Source organism: Nelumbo lutea, chromosome 1, assembly GCF_056320005.1.
Source record: "Nelumbo lutea isolate HS-2025 chromosome 1, American lotus-T2T, whole genome shotgun sequence".
NCBI classification, from domain to species: Eukaryota; Viridiplantae; Streptophyta; class Magnoliopsida; order Proteales; family Nelumbonaceae; genus Nelumbo; species Nelumbo lutea.
Genome location: NC_142684.1, coordinates 159263689 through 159284434, shown reverse-complemented (window position 1 = coordinate 159284434; position 20746 = coordinate 159263689). Strand labels below are relative to the sequence as shown.

The following is a 20746-nucleotide window of genomic DNA, read 5'->3' as shown; positions in this document are numbered from 1 at the left end:
TTTGTAAGGCTTAATCAACCAAGACCAATCCTCTCTTTATGTATTGAACACAAGAGAATGGCAAGTTGAGAACATTTTCAACTTCAAGAGATTTGGATAGGAGAGTTTTGTAAACTAAATCCCTGTCTGGAGTCATGCCACCCACCCCAAAACCTCTGCATACGACAAGAGACGAGTTGCAGAGCCAAGGAACAGAAACAATGAAACCCAAGCCCGAGCCCTCCTTCCCACCATGATTACTTTCATTCCCAGCCAATACATCCTTGAATGCCCTGCAGACTCGTGAAACATACTTTCCCATGGGTAATATTTGGTCGAAAATGAAAGGAACACAACCATCAGAGCTCAAGATATCAGAATCCGAATGAAGGTTCACCACGACAGTACCATGCTCGGGATGAAGCCTGTCCCTAAGAGAGTCAAGAAATGGGCCTTTTGGGTCCCAAAGCTTGTGGGGGAATATGTCATCGCCATCATAAGCATCAATAAAGACTAGATCATAAATGTTACTTGTGTTCTGGATGAACTTCTCTGCATCTGCCTCGTAGAGGAAGAGCCTCTCGTGGATTCCTTTCCACAATACTTCATCCATAGGATTAGGTTCCAGGAGTGCACGTTCACCGGATGGCTTCACCACTGCAAATGCTGGGAAACCCATTGCTTGTACTGAAGCTGAGATAACAAGGGGATCAATTTCGACAATATGGACAGTTGCACCTGAAGAAAGCATGATTTTAGGATTCAGCTCCATTAATAGGGCAATAACATCAAAAGAAATGTGGCTAGACATTTATAAGATGGTATTTGGATGCATAACTGCATCGTCTAAAATATAGTCATCAGAGAAATGTTGGCAATAGAAATGTGGTCATTTTAGAATTTGAAGAAATTAGGTAATATTTGTTTGTAACTTTCTAGTGATGAATCATTTTATATGAATTTATGTTGCTATAAGAAACAAAATGGTCTTTTTTTAGTGAAACAAAATGAAGTGTTAATGCTTCTTTTTTATCACCTGAGTTCAATATCTATGAACCCAGGAGATGGAGATATTCAGCTTGGATGCCAATTCTCTCACCTCTTTCAGAACAGAACATAATCCCCATGGCTCACTCAAAACAAAAGTGAAGCAAAACCATTCTTTCCACATGGTCCTCAAACAAATCCTAACTTTTATGCATTGACAATAGAACATTGAAAGTGTATTGCAATAAATTCCAAAAGATTTTAAGACACCATTGACAAAGAGCCACAAGATATGTGAAGACATTAAAATACTTCTCTGAACTAAATATGTCATGACAAGGTCCTCAAAAATTTGACCAAGGGCTTTCAACCAGATGACAATTGGAACTTAATGAGAAGTAAATTAAGTTCAATCTTCAAGTACATCAACCCCAGACCTTCTAATACAATATACAACATAGAAACCTGGACATCTATATTATTTTGTGAATGGAATTTAACATCCATCTACCAGTGATGTACAATTTCTTTCTTTCTTCCCTTTCCCTTTTTATTTTCTTATAGTTGGTCAGTTAAGTGAAAAATAAATTATAAATGAAACATATGATGCAATGCATAGCATAGCTTAGGTGGTATTTAATAAATAACAAATGTAAACCCTGATCCCAGAGACTTCATGCAGATCAAGATCAATCCTAACATGTGAATCATCAGGAAACTGTTCCAAGACAAGCTAAATAATCAGCAACTTATATCTCCAAATTTCCAGGTATCGACAACGAATATGCTGGAGTATAGTGTAGCAAAATATTAAAGGACTTCTGCCATGATAAAGAAAGTATCACATGGAAACCAGCCAAAGACAGGATTTCTACTTAGAAGCAAGTAGAAAAGGAATAAAAGAAGCATACCATTACACTTGCACCATCCATGAACTTAATGTAAAATGACCAAAAGGACCAGCAGTAGCCAAATACATGAAACTAAAGAAAGGGAAAAAAATAGCTATCTTGTCTTATTTCTAGTATCATTTAAGTTACTAAAGGAGCCCAAACCATCACCATGCAATAAAATAACTGTTTGGCCAGTGTACCCCTCTGGTTAAAGTTTTTAAGGGGGTAGGGGCTTTATGGTATTCCACGCATACTCTTACATATTGGCGTGTTGCTTCTTTTCAGGATACAATGAGGGATGATATCATAAAGTCTTAAAAAAAATTCTTTTTTTTTTTTGGTTTTTTTGTATGCAGATGAGAAAAAAGGTTTTCTAGATGAGTTACCTAGATCTCTACGGTAGGAATTCTTTCCCATTTTAGTTACCTGAGGGAATTTGTTATGACTGTCGCCTGAGGATGATTAGACCGTTTATCAGTAGTCAGAACTTCCTCTAAATAGCAAGAAAGTTCAGTGCCAAGTCCATTTGAACTGTATACCATGAGTTGGGTTTTTCTTTTCTCCAACCAAGACCACCCTTGAATCTTAATTTTTAATTCCAGAAATTCCCTAAAAGAGCCATCTTTTGCCATGTAGCCTGGGTGCCAACCTGAATCTGCTACATGAAGAGAGGATGATAAGGCAAATACATGGAACCCATTTGGGTCACCACCAAGCTGTCACATGGACATCAGTCAATCATCTAGATCTCTGCTTTCTGAATGACACTTAGCAAGCCTGTTTTTAAATTTAAATTAGCATATCTTTAGGTTTATTTCTTCCTTCTTTTTTTACATTTACTGTACATCTTCCTTCCTTTTTATATTTGTGTTTATGTATGATCCATAGAACACGTTTCATGAAATTATATAATAAGAAGTAACTTTTGCTGGTAGATACCAAGAGGTACACACATAATGACAAACAAGACATCTCCTCACCTTGGATTTTAGTAGCTAAAAATAGAGGTAGACTTCCACCACCATGACCAATGCATAGAATATTCATATTTTTTTTGCCTTGAACTGCACTGATGATATCATAATGGCAAGACAATAAGGTGGCCAATCCAACCGAAATCATGCTTTTCAGATCTGCAGAAGGGTGCAATGTATCTCAAAATCTAGCACAAGATAACACAACATTGATGGTAATTATGAAATATTTCCGCTCATAGAAAAATGTTTGCATAAGCCATTAATAGATGCAGGCAGGATGAGAAATAAACAAAGAAAATGTAAATAACAAAGATTGTAGACAGGACCAAATACATGCCATGCTTGACACAAAGTGAAAAACAATAAACTATCAAATTCTTGACATGTCTAATGGTATGCATCTCTGTGAGACTGTTTGATCTGCTGTTTGCTCAACAACAGAGCTGCCACCTTGTGGATATTATGGGAGGAGAGAAATGCTAGAATATTTCAAGAAAAGGAAAGAAGTCTTGCTGAAGTCAAGGAATGTATATTGACAAAGACAATCTCATGGCTGAAATCTTCACAATTGTTGGCAGATTTCTCCTTTGATGACTTAAGGAGAAATTGGGAAACAATGGCTTCTACAGTCTCCACTAAGAACAAATTACAAGTTGAATGGAAACCCCCACCGGATGGACTGGTAAAATTGAACTTTGATGGCAGCTGCCAAGGTAACCCAGGGCCATCTGGAATTGGAGGAATTCTGAGAGATAAATACAGCAATATGTTGTCTCTTTTCTCAGGACCAGTGGGTGAAGGTGATTCTATAAGGGCAGAGCTACTAGCAGCAGTACAAGGTATACAAATGGCCAGTCAATTAGGAGTGAACAATTTGTTAGTAGAAGGAGATTCCAAGGTAGTAGTGGGCTGGCTGAATAGCCCAGACACAGTTTGTTGGGGCTACAGGGATCTGTTAAAGAAAGTTAAATGGATGACAAGAAATATGACTGTTAGATTCCAGTGGGTTAGCAGATCAGCAAATGTAATGACCGATTCTCTGGCCAAGCAAGGGGTGTCAAGGGGTGATCTGTTTTGGGCTACTTTGTAATTTGTATCTAAGGTTTGGGCATGTTTAGTGTTTATGATTCAGTCCTTGGGGGAGGTAACATCTCGTGCCTCTTCCTAGGCTGCTTGTATTTCTGATATTTATTTCAATAAAATTACTCTTGTTTATCAAAAAAACAAACAGATCATATCATTGTGCCGTTTTCTTTCACCAACAAAGACTCTTTGATCTGTTGTTTGCTCAAAACAGTTTGCTCCATAATAATGAACCAACAAGTGGTTATCAAAGATCAAAGAAAATTCACTAATGCTGGCCAGAATCTAGAGATTTTATTAAAGAATGAGAACATTTCCATGCTGATCCTAACCCAGCCCGCTTTAAGGAGCTCTTGGTCACTTCTTCGACAGACAGTTGAAAGATCAAATCGATGCTTCATTAGGAAAGAATAAGCAGTTATGACCATGTTGGGGCTTCATATGCAATTCATGTGGCAGAGCACTATTCAATTTCTTCTCCCCCTCCAATCAATTTGGTGGAAGCTACTTGCAAAAAAGTTCAGCTCACATCTCAAAATGAAGTCAAATGAATCATCAGAAAAAGTAAATAAAAAAAGAAGAAATCATTATATACACCTTTTTATGAATATAATAAAAAAAATATTAATGCATGTTTAAAGGTGTAGAAAAATGGCCTGAAGCCAGGCAGGAAACTTGGAAATATACACTATATATCCACTTCTTTCTAGAGACTAGCAAACTTTAAGTTCTAAGGCATCTCAATTATCTGGGGGAAAAAGGCATCTTAAATTCCAGCATAGCAATATTCTACCACTACTGGCTAGTATAAAAGAATTCCAAGTTGGAACATGGCATAACTTTAATTTTTTACTAAAAATAATCAACATTTTAAATTGCAAAAATGAAGTCCTATTTTGACCAGATTAGCACTAAAAGTAACAATTTTGATTGGTCATGGATATGTAACACTATATTTTGACAGTAAGTTGAATAATGTCCACCACATTCATCTAATTGACCTAAATTACTGAGTAGTGAACAATTTTATCTAACACAACTGAAGCCAAGGAATAGTAAAATTGACCCATGCAAATTCTCACAGTTGTTCAAATTGCCTATGCCTCTTTTCTATTTCACAAGTCCTTTGTTGATGTAGCACGTGATTCAATGCCTTGGCTTCATCAGAAAGGCAGAAACTTCTTTTAAGTTTATAAAGCTTTTAAACCATAAATGAAAAAGGTAATGTAGAATTCCTTGTTAGGGTTGTTGTTAATCCAAGATTTTCTTGCTGGGCTAATCTTAGGGAAGCTCATTCAATCCTCTTTCCATGGTTATCCTGCAATAAGCTACGTATTGAATGAACATAAAAAGAGGGAAGCAAATCAAAGAAGATGATTCTTGAAGAGATATGCATATGCAAGCACCTGCACGCACACACACACAAGGAAAAAAAACCCTTAAAAATCGGATAATAAAACTCTTAGCATTTCCGTGGAGTGACTTCAAAGCAAAGTAATTGGCAAAAAGAAAGTGGAGGAATTTACATGGAACGGCCAAGCAATTTGCCTGCTGCATAAAATATACAGTGCCAGGGTCGGAGTTCCTATATGTAGCCATTAACTTAACTGTACTTTGGCGAGTAATGTCATTAAAGCGAAGTACACGCCATTGATAACCCAGTATCCTAAACTGCTCGTTGTGTTCATCTGGATGCATCATTGCATACCTTTGCTGAAGCCATTTCTCCATTGATGGCCAATGAACTGCACCCTGCAGCAAAATGTAACATAAGCTTTCATCATATGTAATTAAGACAATTGACCATGCTTCCAGTAACACAGTCCAGATGAATCCTGCAGGCTGAAATATACCAGTAAGTTCAAGTATATCCACAAGGGTAAGGGTAAAGCGACCAAGTGAGCAAGCAAATGAAAGAGATTAAAAATAAGATCGATTCAATTAAACATGTAATGTGTGAAAAGTGCCATTAATATTAGATCCACATCTGCATTCAAGCATTAAAAAGTTCACAAAAATCACTTATAGATTAAACCTGTCAATCAGAACTTCTAGAATTAGTGTCAAAAAAGTTTACAGGCTATCAATTGAGATCGTAAAATCCATTTTTCATAAAATGTTTATCCTGCTAGTTAAATGCATTTCATATTTCAATTGGAATCTATCATCAATCTACAGAGAAAGACACTGGAATCTGCTATACCATTCAAGACAACCCACGGTGCAATATGTTGATTGCTGACAAATAATGATCAACATTACCACAAATTCGAAAAAAAAAAGGCCAAGAAACTGACCGGTCTCGAAGAAGGATATGCAACAACAGATACGACGCCGTTTCCTTTGTCGGAAGTTGATCGAAGAATAGCATGCCCATCGGAATCCGTTCCCCACCATTCGGAAGAGTAAAACCAGTCCCCTTCGTCTTCGAGACAGCGTCGAGCCGCAGAGGAGTACCAACGGGTTTTACTTCTTAAGCTAAATCTCGCTATTCGCCACATTACAGAGACTCCAATCCCCAAATTCCCGCCAAACCATACGAATTGCAACCACGAAACTACTACTTGGAGCTCGCTTTCGCTCTCTTTCTTGTCTTTCTGGGGTCTTTCGCTCTCTTTCTTGTCTTTCTGGGGTCCAATTTCGTCACTTATTACTCACCGTCAGCTGAGCTCTTTAAGCGTAACGGATTAAATTACCAAACCTTAAACCCTAGTCATTTTACGGGCCTAGTAGTGGGAAAAAGAAGTGTTTGGGTACATGGATGACACGAGAAATGAGACTGATCAGATCAGCCTTGAGGGCTGACCGGCTAAGGCCTGAATTGCTGAATCTTCCATCCAAAGTAAGGGTTTGTTTGGCTACGGAAGTTTGAATTTCCTGACAAAATTGGTGGCCTCTTACAGCTGAATTGGCTGAAGTTAATTGCTTATCAATTTGTTTTAATGAATAAAACAATTTTTTTGGTATTACATACCAATTCTCCACAAGCAACCCTTTCTTAGAATTTCCTTCGCAGAACATATGCTACACCATCCCCGAGATAAGTCTCTTGGGACTTTGGTGGTGAGGAAAGAATCTCTAGGAAAGTATATAGCCTTAAGGTCCAGTTCCTCTGGATGCTCCAAGCTTGTCTAGCCAGGACTCTCCAATTGATTCAGTAAATCTTCTTCATGTGAGTAGAATCACCCTAATAAAACATTCTCTAAAGATTAGAAATATTATTACACACTGGTTTTGGTAAGAGGAACCAAGACATGTCATAAATAGGTAATGCTAATTGCTGAAGTCACAGACTGAACAAGGACCTCCTTACCAGTAGGAGAGAAGGTTTGATTCTTCCACCTTTAACTCTTTTTTCTACCTTTTCAATGATAAAGCCAAAAGTGTTCTGCTTTGACATTTGGATTTCCGAGGGGAGCCCAAGGTAGAAGCTTGGGTGGTTGACCCTTCACATGCCCAAGCATCTAGCAATCAATCTTTGGAATCCCACAAGGGTGTTCTTACTAAAAAAAACTTTAGATTTATACAAATTAATCTTCTAGCCATAAACTTTCTCATAGAAATCAAGAGAAGTTATAATTTCAATTGCTTCATCCAAGTTTGCTTTAGAGAAAAGAAAGTTTTCATCAGCAAAAAAAAAAAAGGTGGGTAACAACAGAGGCTCTGTGATTCACTTTCAGACCTAAAATAGCTTTAGTGCTTGCTTTTGAAGTTAGGGTAGCTGAAATAGTCTCATTAACTAGCAAAAGTAAATAAAGAGACAATGGATCGCCTTGCCTCAAGCCCCTCGAAGGATGGATAATACACCCAGGATAACCATTAAGAAGCACTTTGTAAGACATTGTACTAACACATTGCATAAGCCAATTCTTCCAAACACGGCCATACCCCATTTTAAGCATGACCCAATCCAAAAAAAAAATCCACTAAGCTCTATCATAGGCTTTCATCATATCCAACTTCAGAGCCATGAATCTACCTTTGGATTTGGATTTTTTTTCATGAAATAAAGAAGTTCATTGGCTAGGAAGATGTTGTATGTGATCTGTCTATTAAAGATGAAGGCACTTTGGTTGATCAGGCTTATCAAGTTGTCCATTACTTATTTTAATCTGTTAGCCAAGACTTTGGATATGGTTTTATAAGGGGCAATGCAGAGGCTAATTGCTTGAAATGAGAGACTGGTTCTAAATTGTTTACCTTTGGAATAAGGGTAATGATAGTGTTGACAAGCTCTTTCAATATTCTCCTTAGAATTGAAGAATTCATAGACTGCCTCCAAGACATCATTCCCTATCATTTTTCCAATATTTTTGGAAAAAAGGTTTGGTAACCCATATAGTCCGAGAGCTTTGCAGGGAGCCATTTGATTCAGGGTTGTTACAATTTCAACATTTGTAATTTGTAACTTGCTGCTCAAGGTATAAGCTTTCTTCCTCAATGAGATGAGAGGTAATGTTGTTGAGAATTTGGTCTACATCCCTGGAGCCAGAAGTAGTGAAGAGAGATTACTAAAGAACTGAATCTTATGATATATGGGATTAAAAACTGAGTGTGTGTTAAGTGCAAAAAAACATTAACCAATATGATATATGGGATTTGGACTTGAATTTTATGACCAATACAAAATCCAATGCAACTATCTTTATATAGTATAGATGGTTGGGACGCATGATGTTGGAATGAGATAATGAGTAATTGGTATAATGGTAACATCTAAGGCTGGCAAATTTGAGAATGCGAGTTTTAATCTAAGGCCAAGTTTGAGGGTGCATATTCTAAAAATAAGTGCTTAGAAACAAGTGCTTATTAGAATAAGCACTTATTTGTAATTGGCATCCAACATTTTCAATTGCTTATTTTAAAAAATAAGCACTTATTTCATAATAGGTGTTTGGTAGCCTATATCTTTAATAAGCACTTATTCATTTTAAAAGACAACTTTAACCCTCGTTTTAAGAGTGCCACAACACAAAGGGCAAAATCATATAAATTGGGTTGACAGTCATAAGAAAAAGATAATGGTGATCGACACCATGTGTAGTATTCAATTTTGAAAACGAAAAAAAGAAACTTAGAGAGGACTTCACCTACCTGGACGTAGATACAACTTCGAGCTTAGAAAACCCCAACCTTGGTATTCACGGAGAAAAAAACATCTGGTTTGGTTTGAAGAAGAAAACGAAAAATAAAAAAATGAGAACAAAAACATTTACATGGTTAATCAGCTAGGAGTAGAAAATGAAAATAGAGGATAACTTAACCAACCTGGCCGTAGGAACCTATAGGGATGTCAATGGGTCGGGTTAAATGGTAAAGCCGGTTTGACCCAACTCTATATGACTGGGTTAAGGTCAAACATATTCGGCTTTAGGGTTGGGTTAGGGTTTTGGTTGACCCGCTTGTCGGGTCATGATACTCTACATATATACAAAGTATTCTTGCAACTTTTGGCTTCTATCTCTATAGCTTTAAAGAGTTAAAGTTTAAGGTTTATTTACACGTTAATTTTGGTGTTCTTTGTATTTTAGGAAAATCACACCTTAAAATCTATAAAATAATTTCTTAGCTTAAATTAATGGTTTTTAGGTCTTCAAAATGTGTTAAGAAGGTACAATTGAAATGCTACAATTTGGGTCGGGCTGGTATCGGGTTAAGCCCTATAGGGTTGGGTCAAGTTCAGAAATTATGCATTTTTTAGCCGGGTCAGGTCAGGTTTGGGTTGGGCCACTGGAGGGTTGAGTTAGGGTTGAGACAAACCCGTGCCAAACCCAATCCATTGACACCCCTAGGAACCAAGGTTCAAAATATCGATACGTCGATAAGGGCATATCAGGCAAATTGATACTATTTTTTTGCTTATTTTTATTTTTTATGAAACTAGTTCAGGGGGGCGGTTTAGGTTCCTCCACCCCTTGAACCAATCAAATCCCCGATACACCCACTATAGGGGTGAATTAAAGGGGTCCCAGAACGATACTTATCGACCGGTACGTGTCGATAGTTTGAACCTTGCTAGGAACCTATGGTTTGAGATGCAGTTCTGCCGCTAGTGTTTGGAGAAGACAATGGAAAAGAAACTATCAAAGAGGCAAACCCTATATTTTTAGTTGACAGAAAGGCATAAGCACTTTAAAATAAGTGCTTATTGTATAAGCACTTTAAAAAGGTTGGAATTTTGGGCTTCTTTAATAAGTACTTATTTTTAAAATAAACGCTTATTTTGGGCCTATTTCCCATACACCAATAAGTGCTTATTGGTATGATCTTGGCCCAAAATAAGTGCTCATTCAAATAAACGCTTCTTTTTAAGCACTCCAAAACTTGGCCTAAGAATGAACATCCTTTGGTTATCACTTTCATATGATATTGATTGGTTGGTTATAAATTTTTATGGTGTATATCTTTCTAGTATCATATATGTTTTTGAGTTTAATTAAATTGTTTATGCAAAAACACATGTTAACTTGAGTTCCTGTTTTTGTTTACAAAGACAAATGCATATACATTGCCAAACACCCCCTAAGTTAACTTAAGTTTTGGGTTTCTAGCTCCCATTACAAATTATAATTGTGAAATTTATCGTCTACCCCTCATAAATTTTCATTGGTTTTCTAAATGTATTGTCCCAAACCCCCAATTAAATTGTGATGGATTCCCCCTTGGCACTGTTTGTAAATGTACGAACCCATAAAGATTCATGAAGTGGACTAAACAATAAATTTGGCAATATAATTATTTCATATTTTTAATAAATAATTAGGGGTGTAAATAGATCGAATTTGAATCAAATAAGACAATATCTAAATCTGAATCTGATTATAAAATTTGATATTCAAATTCAATTTGATTAAATATTTGAATATTTGATTTGATTGGTTTATTATTTTAAATAATTAATGAACATATAAAATAAATATTTTATTTATATGAAGTATATAAATATATAAATTATTATAATAATTTAATTATATAAAATATTTAAATATTTTTATATTATATATAATAATTAAGTAATCGATCAAATTTAAATATTTATCGAATCAAATCAGGTCATATTCGAATTTGATTTGATTATTTAAATGGTATGATTAGAATATTCAAATTCGATCAATTATGATATTCAATTATATCAAATTATTGAATTCAAAATTAGATTTTCAAATACCATTGGCATCCCTATATATAATAAAACAATTTATACTAATGAACTCATTTGCATTTGGGTTGTGAGTGTCGGTGCGTGCGCATTCTAGGGTGGCCCGTCAATGGAAGGGATCAAATACTCCAGCCAATACTCCACATCATGCACATGTATATTTTCTATTAAATATAGAAATTACAATATCTAGAAAAAGAAAAGATGAATCAAAAGTATTCAAGCCATCCCTTAACACAAAACCATGGGCGCTCTAATAACTTACCAGTTACCATCCATCTCATAGGCTTTTCATCAAATTCTGTTATATTCAATTCAACCAGTTTTCCATCCGTTTCAACTGATGCACATAATTAGAATTCTGGCTCCTGATGGAAAGAATCAAGTGTTCCAATTCTCTGTCTCTGCCTATTAATTTATTCCATTAAATAAAAAATTTCTTATGGCAGTCCACTTAAACAAAACTAAAACGTACAATTTAGTCGATTTATATAAGAGTATGTCTGTATTTTAATAAATTAAAAATTATGAATTGCATGCGTGAAAATGATAGCAATTCATATTATTTTCAAGATAAAATTAGCATAAATTATGATAACTTATTATTATTATTATTATTATTCAAAACAATATAAATAAATACATTCTGTGAGCGCCTACTGTGTCTAACAGTTGAAACAGGGCCATTCCCATGCCGCGCTTGGGGCCCACCAATTTAATATAGTCAACTGAGATCTACATTTTCGGTAGCACAGTTTGAGTATTAGCCATTATAAATGTGAGAAGGAAGCCACATCAGAGACCAAGGACCCTTGGGACCCACAAGTTGCCACATGTCCCACATCCAAAGGTACTATTTGAGTGGGACCCACAAGTCAATAGATCCAACAAATGCAAATTGGCTGGGTAGTGGCACCAAAATATCTTATCGGGTGTGATTCTAGAATCATGGAATATGTTTGGCATTCATCTGAGCATGCTGATCTTTTTCATCCAAGGTTTTGCCTCATGTGGGACGGTGGGACCCATCCCGTGGTGGGTCCTCAGTCCTGATCTTCCGAGTCTCAAGCTTGTGAGATGTGTGGCACGTATGGAGGGGTCAGACCAGACCTAACAAGTGGTCGGTCCTGTGGTCCAGACCGGCATGTTGATGGTCAAAGCATGTTGTCGACAGGGTCTATTGAATGGTGGGCCCTGATCATTTTTGGTAAAACACGTGTGATCCGTGTTCAAATATTTGGGCTCAACTACCGTCTCCAGAAATGAAGAGGAAGCGACACACTACGACAGGGATCCCAAGGAAAGCCGTTACAAATTTGGACTCTTTTGAAACTAAACGGTTCACAGTCCACGTGGCCCCAAGCTGCCGAAAGTTCTCTCATGTGGGCCCATTACTTTTAAGTGAAAATAGATGCAATCCAAAATGGGGGCCCATTCCTATCTATTCTCATGATCTCCTACAGCTCTGCTCCTCTGCTTCGTTTTCAAGTCAAGAAAGTATCGATTGCCGCCTCCAATTCTCCTTCTCGATTGCACCCAGGGACGTTTCTTTTGTTTGACTCCTCTCAGGTCTCAGCACCACCACGCCTTCTTACTATATTGACTCTTGTTCACGGTGTTTTTGCGTACCATCTCGTCTCGCTGCTTCCAGCGCCGAGGGAAACAGAACAAGTGAGTTATCACCTGGATTTCTTCTAATTTTCACTTCTATTTTCTAGTTCGATTCTATTTGTTTTCAGTTGGGTCGTTGGTTTTTTACACAACCATGTCTTTTTATGATCTGGTTTTTTGCTGGTTTTTCGAATTTTGAAGTGTATCCAAAGGTGAAGGTGAGGAATTCAGAACAAGAGAAAAAACTGATCGAACAAGAGGAGAGAAGTTTGTTGCTTTTGAAGGTTTTGGAATCCCTCTCTTTACAGGAAAATCCCAGTGTTCCTTCCATCATCAATTCAGGTATTTGCTCATCATGGAATTTTGGAGTTCGATTCTTCCCATCCACCCTCATTCGGTTAGAGCGACCAAATTGACTTGTGAGTTTTGAATATTGGGATATCTGTATATTTCCAATTTAATACTTCAAAAAAAATTCTAATTACTGGAAAGCAGGCTTCATCCCATGCTCTTGGAAAAATTGGGGGGTTTTGTTTCTTTCATTCGTTTTTCTTCTTCTTTTTCCTTTTTTCCCCATTTTAGAGGGGGTTTCTTTTGGTGAGCTGTTGATATATCTCTCTCTAAAAGAATATATTGACTTGGCCATTTTCTTAGCGTTAATGACGAGCGGTCCACATGCTACACATTGTGTTCATATTATTAACTTGCATGATTACATGTCTGAAGATGATAGTCAATTATCTTCCAGAAGTAGGAACCTTTGTTAATTTCCGTAGAGTTAACAATACATGTAATATTTCCGAAATTGATTTGATACGCATATATTTTCTCACTTCAATTAAGTTATGTCTGAGTGATAAGAAGAATTATCTCAAACCAAAAGAACATGTGAAATAAGAAGAATCATCTTCACTCTTCAGTAATGATTAAAGACAGATGAATTCCCAACATCTGGGTATATCTGGATATCTTGCACATCTCCAAAATAGTCGACAAGAAACACTTTTTGTTGGAAATATCATTAAGATACAACCTCGATTTTGTGGGCATGAGGAGACAGCTTCCATGCCATACCTTCATAGTTGTTGTTCAGTTAAATGCTTGCAGATTGATTTGGATTATGGCATGCTCATTTTTTAAGAAGGCCCTCAACAACCCTCGAAACTTTGGGGAGGAAAAAAACAACAGGCTCTCATCCGGCTTTGGTCTCATATTGATTACAACTACAAACATCAAATGCTTGTAGCCAGGGTCGTTCTGGATTGCACCCAGGATCGTTTTCAAGCAGCCATTCCATAATTAAAGACTCATCAGCCACAATTCTCCTTATGTTTCTGCTTTATTTCCTTCAGAAATTCTTCTTTTTTCTCTCTCATTGTAGCCGAGCACATTGCAAGTGAAACTGAAATCCAGAAAATTTTTGCCATATTGCAGGCCACTTTGGGAAAAAAAAGAAAAAGGGGGGAAAACCTTCTTTAGATTAATTAGGTCATCATGCTGATCCCATATGGTTGGGATAAGGCTGATGATGATGACAATTAATTAGGTCATCATTCTTGGATTTTCTAAACAACCCTGCAAAGAATTTCCACAGAAATTCTGCTTGTCTACAATTATTAAGTGTATAACTTGATTCCTTGTACTCCCCCCACATAACACATTGGCTTGCTAAATGGAAACCCCTGTTTTTTAAATGATCCACTGTGAGAACACTACCCAAGGACAGAAACCACATGAAAGCTTCTCTCAGAAAAATAGGATTCCCCACACACCAATATCAGTTTCCTCAACTTCTAACCATGCATAAAATGACTCCACAGTAAACACACCATTAGCACTGTGCTTCCACCATCTAGCATCTGGCGAAGATGTCAATTATTTCTGATGCTTGGTGATATTTCACCATAAATAGAAACCCCTACCATAGACAATGCCATTTATGGTAACATGGTCATATTTGATTTTATTTTTCAATGAGAATAAGCTTTTAGAGTATTGGTGACATTTTTCGCTATCATTATATGCAAATTCCAATTAAGAGGGTCATCTTCAGTATGCATCATATTCTTTACCAGATAGCTTAGATCAAGATTTCCTGATGCTCTCATCCTATTAAGTGATTTTTTACATCATATTCTTCACCACATTACCATATTTTTCCAGTATTGTTTGTCTCTTTCATGTTGAAAATGCTTGCATGGTTCCATTTTCCGTTGTCTTTCAGTTTAATAAAAGGTCATTACCCAATGTTGGTGCCAGCTATGATTAATCAAAAAAAAAAAAATGTTGGTGTCAGCCATCTGGGGTCTTTCAAGGGGTAGACTATGGTCCTAACAAATGGCTATTTTCTTGGCACAATGTGGTCACCCTCAGACTCAAACCCACGCTCACACTTGCCAACGTGAGATTTATCATGCTAGTAATAAAGAAAGGATGAGATGAGATGATATGCAGGGAGTAATTGCCATATTCATTAACTATAAAAAATAATATACAATCAATTATGTTAAGTTCACAAACATATAAAAAATGGGTCTGGCTATGACACTGCAATCTAACCAGAATAGCAAAAATAGGTTTATTTCCAGTATTTTTCCTTTTATTTTTATTTTGTTGGTGGGGATGATCGGAGGTGGATTAATTGGATGTGTGCATGAACTCATCTTGAGGACCATTTCAGATATCATTCAAGGCCCACATTTCCAGTGCTTCCAATACTAGAATGAAGCTTTTCCAATTCTATTTTACTATTTACCTTAGTTTTAAGTGCCTAGAGTGGTAGTAACCTTGTGTAATTTTTTTTAACTATATGCACCTTACTTACAGGGAAAGACTCTGGAAATGATTTGCCAACGTTAATTGCAAAAATCCCTAAGTCTTACATCCCAAAGTCAGCTACAGCATCAATTTCAGCATCCAAAGGTATCATTTCTCTTCAATGTAGCTTTGAGCAAAACAAATATCATTTTGTTCTATATTTGCATAGATATGTTGTGATATCATAATATATTTTCTTTTTTTTTTTTAAGAAAAATCCCCTGCTAATGTCATTCCAATTTTACATCTTGATTGGCAGAGGAACATAAAGACATGAAAGGGATTGAAGAGGATAAACCCAATATAAGAGCTAGTGCAGTTCCACGTCCCCGTGCTGTCTTGTCTAGTCCTGGTATCTCTCTTTACTTTCCCACTGTTTTTCTTATTGCAAATGCTTGTAACCCTTTAAGTATGAATGACCCTTTCTATTACTAAATTATTTTCTTAATTATAAATATCCAAATGAAATACTCCCCAATATACATCTAGTGTTGGGTATATGAATTAGCACCTTAGCCTGAATAGATTGGTGAAGCGATACCAGTTTGAGTTCAAAGCAGCCCCCCACAACGTCCCACAGCACATCCCTTCCGTGTATTGGAAACATCTCCGGATGATAATACCCAGAATGATGATGTCATTATCAGGAGATGTTCCTAATACACTGCGGGGATGTGCTGTGGGACATTGTGGGGGGCTGATTTGGTCTCTACCAGTTCCAAATGACTGAGATTGACCTGGAATCAATAGAACCAACCAAACTTGAAGGCTTGATTAAGTCCATCTTTAGATAGAAAATGTTAGATGAATCTCAAATGCTGATTGAAATAATTGATGACAAACCATCCCAAATTCCCAATAGAACATATCTAAGCAGTGCTAATAGAGACTTGTTTTATGCTTTTTTACTGTTTTCTTACCATGAGTTGCTACAAATCTACCAATTGAGATTGCAACACCATTTCTCATTGCATTTAGCATTCCCTTTATTCAAGCGTATCACACTTTTATCTGTTGATTTATTTGCATAAATCAACACAAGAGAGGTTCTCACATAATAGAATGGCATTCCTTTAAGTTTAATAAATTTTAGTTTGCAAAAACTGTTAATTCCTTCAATACGGCTGGTGATTGTGTTCATTTCATTATCTAATTTGGAATAGTTAAGGTTGCTAATCTGTTATATTTCCTTCATCGGGTTCAGACAATGATGGGATGATTGGCCATAGAAACCGGTTACCCAGTGAGAGGACATCAATTTTGAAAAGGCATAATTTGGGACAAGATGCATCTCCCCAAAGTAATTCCAGGTGCATTAGATCAGCGAGTCCCATAAGCACAAGAAGAGGAACCAAGGAAACTACTGATAATATGGTCAAAACAGAGAGTCCTGCAAATGTGAGAAGAGGAGCCAAGGAGGCTACCATAAACAATGTTAAAGTGGACAGTAGCATGATCACAATAAGAGGGTCCAAAGAGACTACTGATGCTAAGAACCATTTTAGTGGAAAGAAGGGTCCAGAGCCAACAATTCCAAAGCAGAATGGGTATCTTCGAAAAGGAAAACCAAGCTCCATTGGAACTTAAGTAATCAATTTTGCAGTTGGACTAGACCTCTTAAGGAACTCATAGTCTATTTCAAAGCTCTTCATTGTGATTATAAGCCATGTTTCGGTCACTTTCAGTTCCACATGTATGTGTTTTTATCTCTGTAAATGGCTTCCCGAGATAGGTTGATCCAGTTGTATGTATTTTCTTAACCAACAAGAACCAGATTAGAAAGCCTTCTATATGCCATAATTTTTCCCTTTATTTCACCAATGTATGTAGCTATCCATTTCCTTTTCCATCTGAGACCATCAATTTTGGTAGAAAGAAAAGAGGAGCAATTGAATGCATGATAAATTTCATAAAATTCTTCTGATGATACTGCAAGGGAATGTGATTATCCTGAAATTTTTAGTTAAGAACCCATTTTTTTTATGATTATATATTTCTGATCAACACTTCAACCTTCACAATTCTGCATGCGGCCAGTTTGCACATCCCAATCACAAAAACTGATACTGACTTTCACAGCATAACAATTGTCAAGCTGTTTTACCTCCTGGTCTTGTAAAACTTGGAATTGGGACTATATTACCCGGCTAAACTAAATATGCAACTCACTCCTTGATGTAAGAAAAATTAGACATCTTCACTTTCACAGTTTCATCTTCTTTTCCATTTCTTTTCATCTAAATCAAAGAGATTTGGGGGGAAATTCCTTGCGAGCTTTCCCTGCCAACTTTCTTTTTCTCTCTCATTTTCCATCAAACCAAGCAAATCTATAAGGACACTGCAATTGGGTTTACAAGATTTTTCGGATTAAACAGTTGTTTTCCTGAAAGTAAAAACAGAATTGGTACAAGGATACACGGGTTCCTAGCCTCCATGAAATGATGATAAAGTTGTTCCCTGTTTTGACAATCACGGTTCCATTTTGTAGATAGAAGATTTGAAACCGTAACTCTTTTTCACAGGCTACAACCATGACCATGCACCATCCACCTGAATCTGTGAAACACCAAAAGGGACGGAGTCAGAAATAGGGGGGCCAAAAACTAAAGTGGATGGGGATGGGGGAAATAAATATTGATGGGTCATATTGGGGTGGGGACTATGGGGAAGGGGGAAATTTACATGAAAGTGCACCTCACTTGTAATGCACGACCTAAAACATAAAATTTCAATCTGTAAAAATTTATTATGTGTTTGGATCACTAAACGTTTGTATAATAAATCTGTTTATTCATAATTAGGCGCCATTAGGCACTACATAAGAAAATCCATTGGAGGAAACGTTAAAATAAAACTTAATTAAACGATTGACATGCACATAAGTCAATGCTTGGATTTTTATTCAATAACACCTATATAACTTTGTTTATTCAATAAATGTCCATGATTCCAAATACCAAATTAATTATACTTTTCTTGTATTACCACCAAAACTTGGATTTTTCGACTCAAACTAGTACCGCGGATCCTCGTTGGAGGATGCATAGGAAAGGATCAATTATAAGGCCAAGGATGCCCCCTCTTAATCACGTTGAACGATTTCAATTCAAATAACTTGCAGCTTATGTCAGTCAACCTCAGATTCAAGCCCGTAAAAATAAACCACTTAAAAACTTATGTTAACCCTGTAGATAGCAGAGGTCGTCAAACGTAGACAGCCGATTTTTTCTCCCCAAAGAACAGCCCTGCTGTCCACATGACATCATAAGTCAAAACAAGGTTGTGCGGTTGTGCCGTTGAGATCAGATTTGCAAATTGCAACCCAAGGGCTAAAGTGAGGGTGATGAAGCAAACACGAGACCCTTTCAGTCTACTGGATCATCCTATCTGGTTTCCTACATGATTCACGAACTTGTGTATATCGTAGTGTAATAACCCTCTTTAGTATTGCACCCATGGAAACGATAAATATACCTTAAACAAGAATAGTATTAATAACTAGAAGCAAAATAGGTGATAGAAGAGATCAAATAAAACATTGTTTTCTCACAGCAAAAGAACTTTGCATTGTACGTCTTTCGTACAATACTTCCCTAATTAAGGTCGTGTATGGCACCGTATAAATCTCATGGATGGACCATTTCAGTCTATGCCACGGGACAAACACGGTGTTCGACTGGTCATGGACGGGACCAGTGCACACTATATCAAGGACCAGCCCTATCCGTACCCCAATTTCTCAACCATGACAATTTCACATGGTTTGTTTTGTTCCACGATTTAAGTTTGATCCCATGCCTCACTCCCCCAAAACCCTACTCCATTTATCATTTTACCATTGGAAGTCGCCACCGGCAGCTGAAGATCTCTACCTATGGTTAAACTTCAATAGTATGATCATTTGGCTTGAATGGTTCAAACCCATTAGTTAAAAAGATTACAGAATGAGATCTTATTGCCATTTTTCTAAACAATGGTTCTAAAATGAGCTTAAAATAACATTATCTTAATATTCTTGTCAATAAAATGTTAATTATTTTACTTAATTTTAATGTTTTTATCAATAAAATAATATTTTTAATTTTTTAATTTTTAAATTATTTTACTATTATTTTTATAAAAAAAATATTTATCGGTTAATATTAATTCATTGATGCATTTTTCAATTGATTTATCACATAAAATGTAAAAATTAACTATTTATGATTAATTGTATATATATCATTCATAAAATGTATATGAGATACATTAAATCAAAAAGTGTGGTATGAACCGACCCACACCACGCATACAAAATGCCACTGTGTGTGGACTATAGTGTGATGTGGATTGATCTCTGCCACAAGGTGTGGTGTGAACTAGACCAGTCCACACCCACCAATTTATCATCCACACTACCGAACACCCTCCAAACCATAAGTTTCGTAGTTCCTAGGCAAAGCTGAACGAGTCAATTACAACCTTGGGTCTGCCCATAAGTCTACTGAATCAATGTATCACATTATAAAAAGCTGCAACTTATACATTATTAACAACTGAGTGTAACCACTTGAGGACAATAAAAGATGAAAAAGAGGTCCTCATGAAAACGGAATATTCCACAAAAGAACCCGTGTCAATTGTACTGGCTCCTCTGCCAATGATCAACTGGCTGCTGCAGCACCTTTCTTCCTTGGAGTTGCTTCAGTTCCTATATAGATGCGTGAACGATCTTTAAAATACAAGCACAGCAAACCAAAAATAAAAAAGGTAAAATAAACATGAACCATAAGATGATCATTTCTTGTGACAATGGGAGATAATCAGATCATACATTCTCTGAAGTTGCTTCTGAATCTTTGAGACACACATGACAAAGATACCTCATCCTTCCTGTGCCAGTCGTCTTTCTTCTTAGGGACTTCACACTCCAATTATCTCATTTCTCAAGCTAATTAGAAAATAGAACCCCAATAACCAAGTTTGCAACATGATATGTTACCAATTTAAAAATAAAAATAAGATACCCCAGTTTTGTAACCTTCACAACAAGAGAAACCAAGGCTGTGTTTGGTTTGAAAGAAAAGATGGGGAAAGGTAAGGAAACTTGTACAGTACAAAAAGGTTTTTTTTTTCTTTTGCCCTTTCTACTCTCTTTTTTACATTAAATACAGCAACAGCTACATACCTTTTCTTTTCTCTTTTACTTACTCTCTGTCGTAATTTTTATTTTATATATATTATAGTATTCTGTAGTTGCT

At 36.5% G+C, this 20746-nt stretch overlaps 2 protein-coding genes and 1 long non-coding RNA gene across 5 annotated transcripts; 1 reads left to right on the top strand and 2 right to left on the bottom strand.

Annotated features, from left to right (window-relative positions):
- LOC148878684 (S-adenosyl-L-methionine-dependent methyltransferases superfamily protein) lies at positions 1 to 6709 on the bottom strand. 2 transcript variants are annotated; one of them, XM_088958602.1, is made up of 4 exons: positions 6217 to 6709; positions 5446 to 5671; positions 2840 to 2992; positions 1 to 717 (listed from the first exon to the last, which is right to left on the bottom strand). In XM_088958602.1, the coding sequence occupies exons 1-4, from the start codon at positions 6418 to 6420 to the stop codon at positions 11 to 13; spliced, it is 1290 nt and encodes a 429-aa protein (XP_088814728.1). In that variant the 5' UTR covers positions 6421 to 6709; the 3' UTR covers positions 1 to 10. The 2 variants fall into 2 exon arrangements, with proteins under 2 accessions (XP_088814728.1, XP_088814738.1); XM_088958612.1 differs by having other exon boundaries at positions 5446 to 5664; positions 6217 to 6540.
- A 5793-nt stretch (positions 6710 to 12502) lies between these two features.
- LOC148878683 (uncharacterized) lies at positions 12503 to 17421 on the top strand. 2 transcript variants are annotated; one of them, XM_088958581.1, is made up of 5 exons: positions 12503 to 12749; positions 12891 to 13031; positions 15516 to 15611; positions 15766 to 15858; positions 16711 to 17421. In XM_088958581.1, coding segments are annotated over exons 1-5 (714 nt in total). In that variant the 5' UTR covers positions 12503 to 12748; the 3' UTR covers positions 17094 to 17421. The 2 variants fall into 2 exon arrangements, with proteins under 2 accessions (XP_088814707.1, XP_088814714.1); XM_088958588.1 differs by having other exon boundaries at positions 12891 to 13108.
- A 2554-nt stretch (positions 17422 to 19975) lies between these two features.
- Positions 19976 to 20441, bottom strand: LOC148878682 (uncharacterized). Its single transcript, XR_016103399.1, has 2 exons — positions 20320 to 20441; positions 19976 to 20196 (listed from the first exon to the last, which is right to left on the bottom strand). It is a non-coding gene; the product is annotated as an uncharacterized LOC148878682 (long non-coding RNA).
- Between the last annotated feature and the right edge of the window lie 305 nt (positions 20442 to 20746).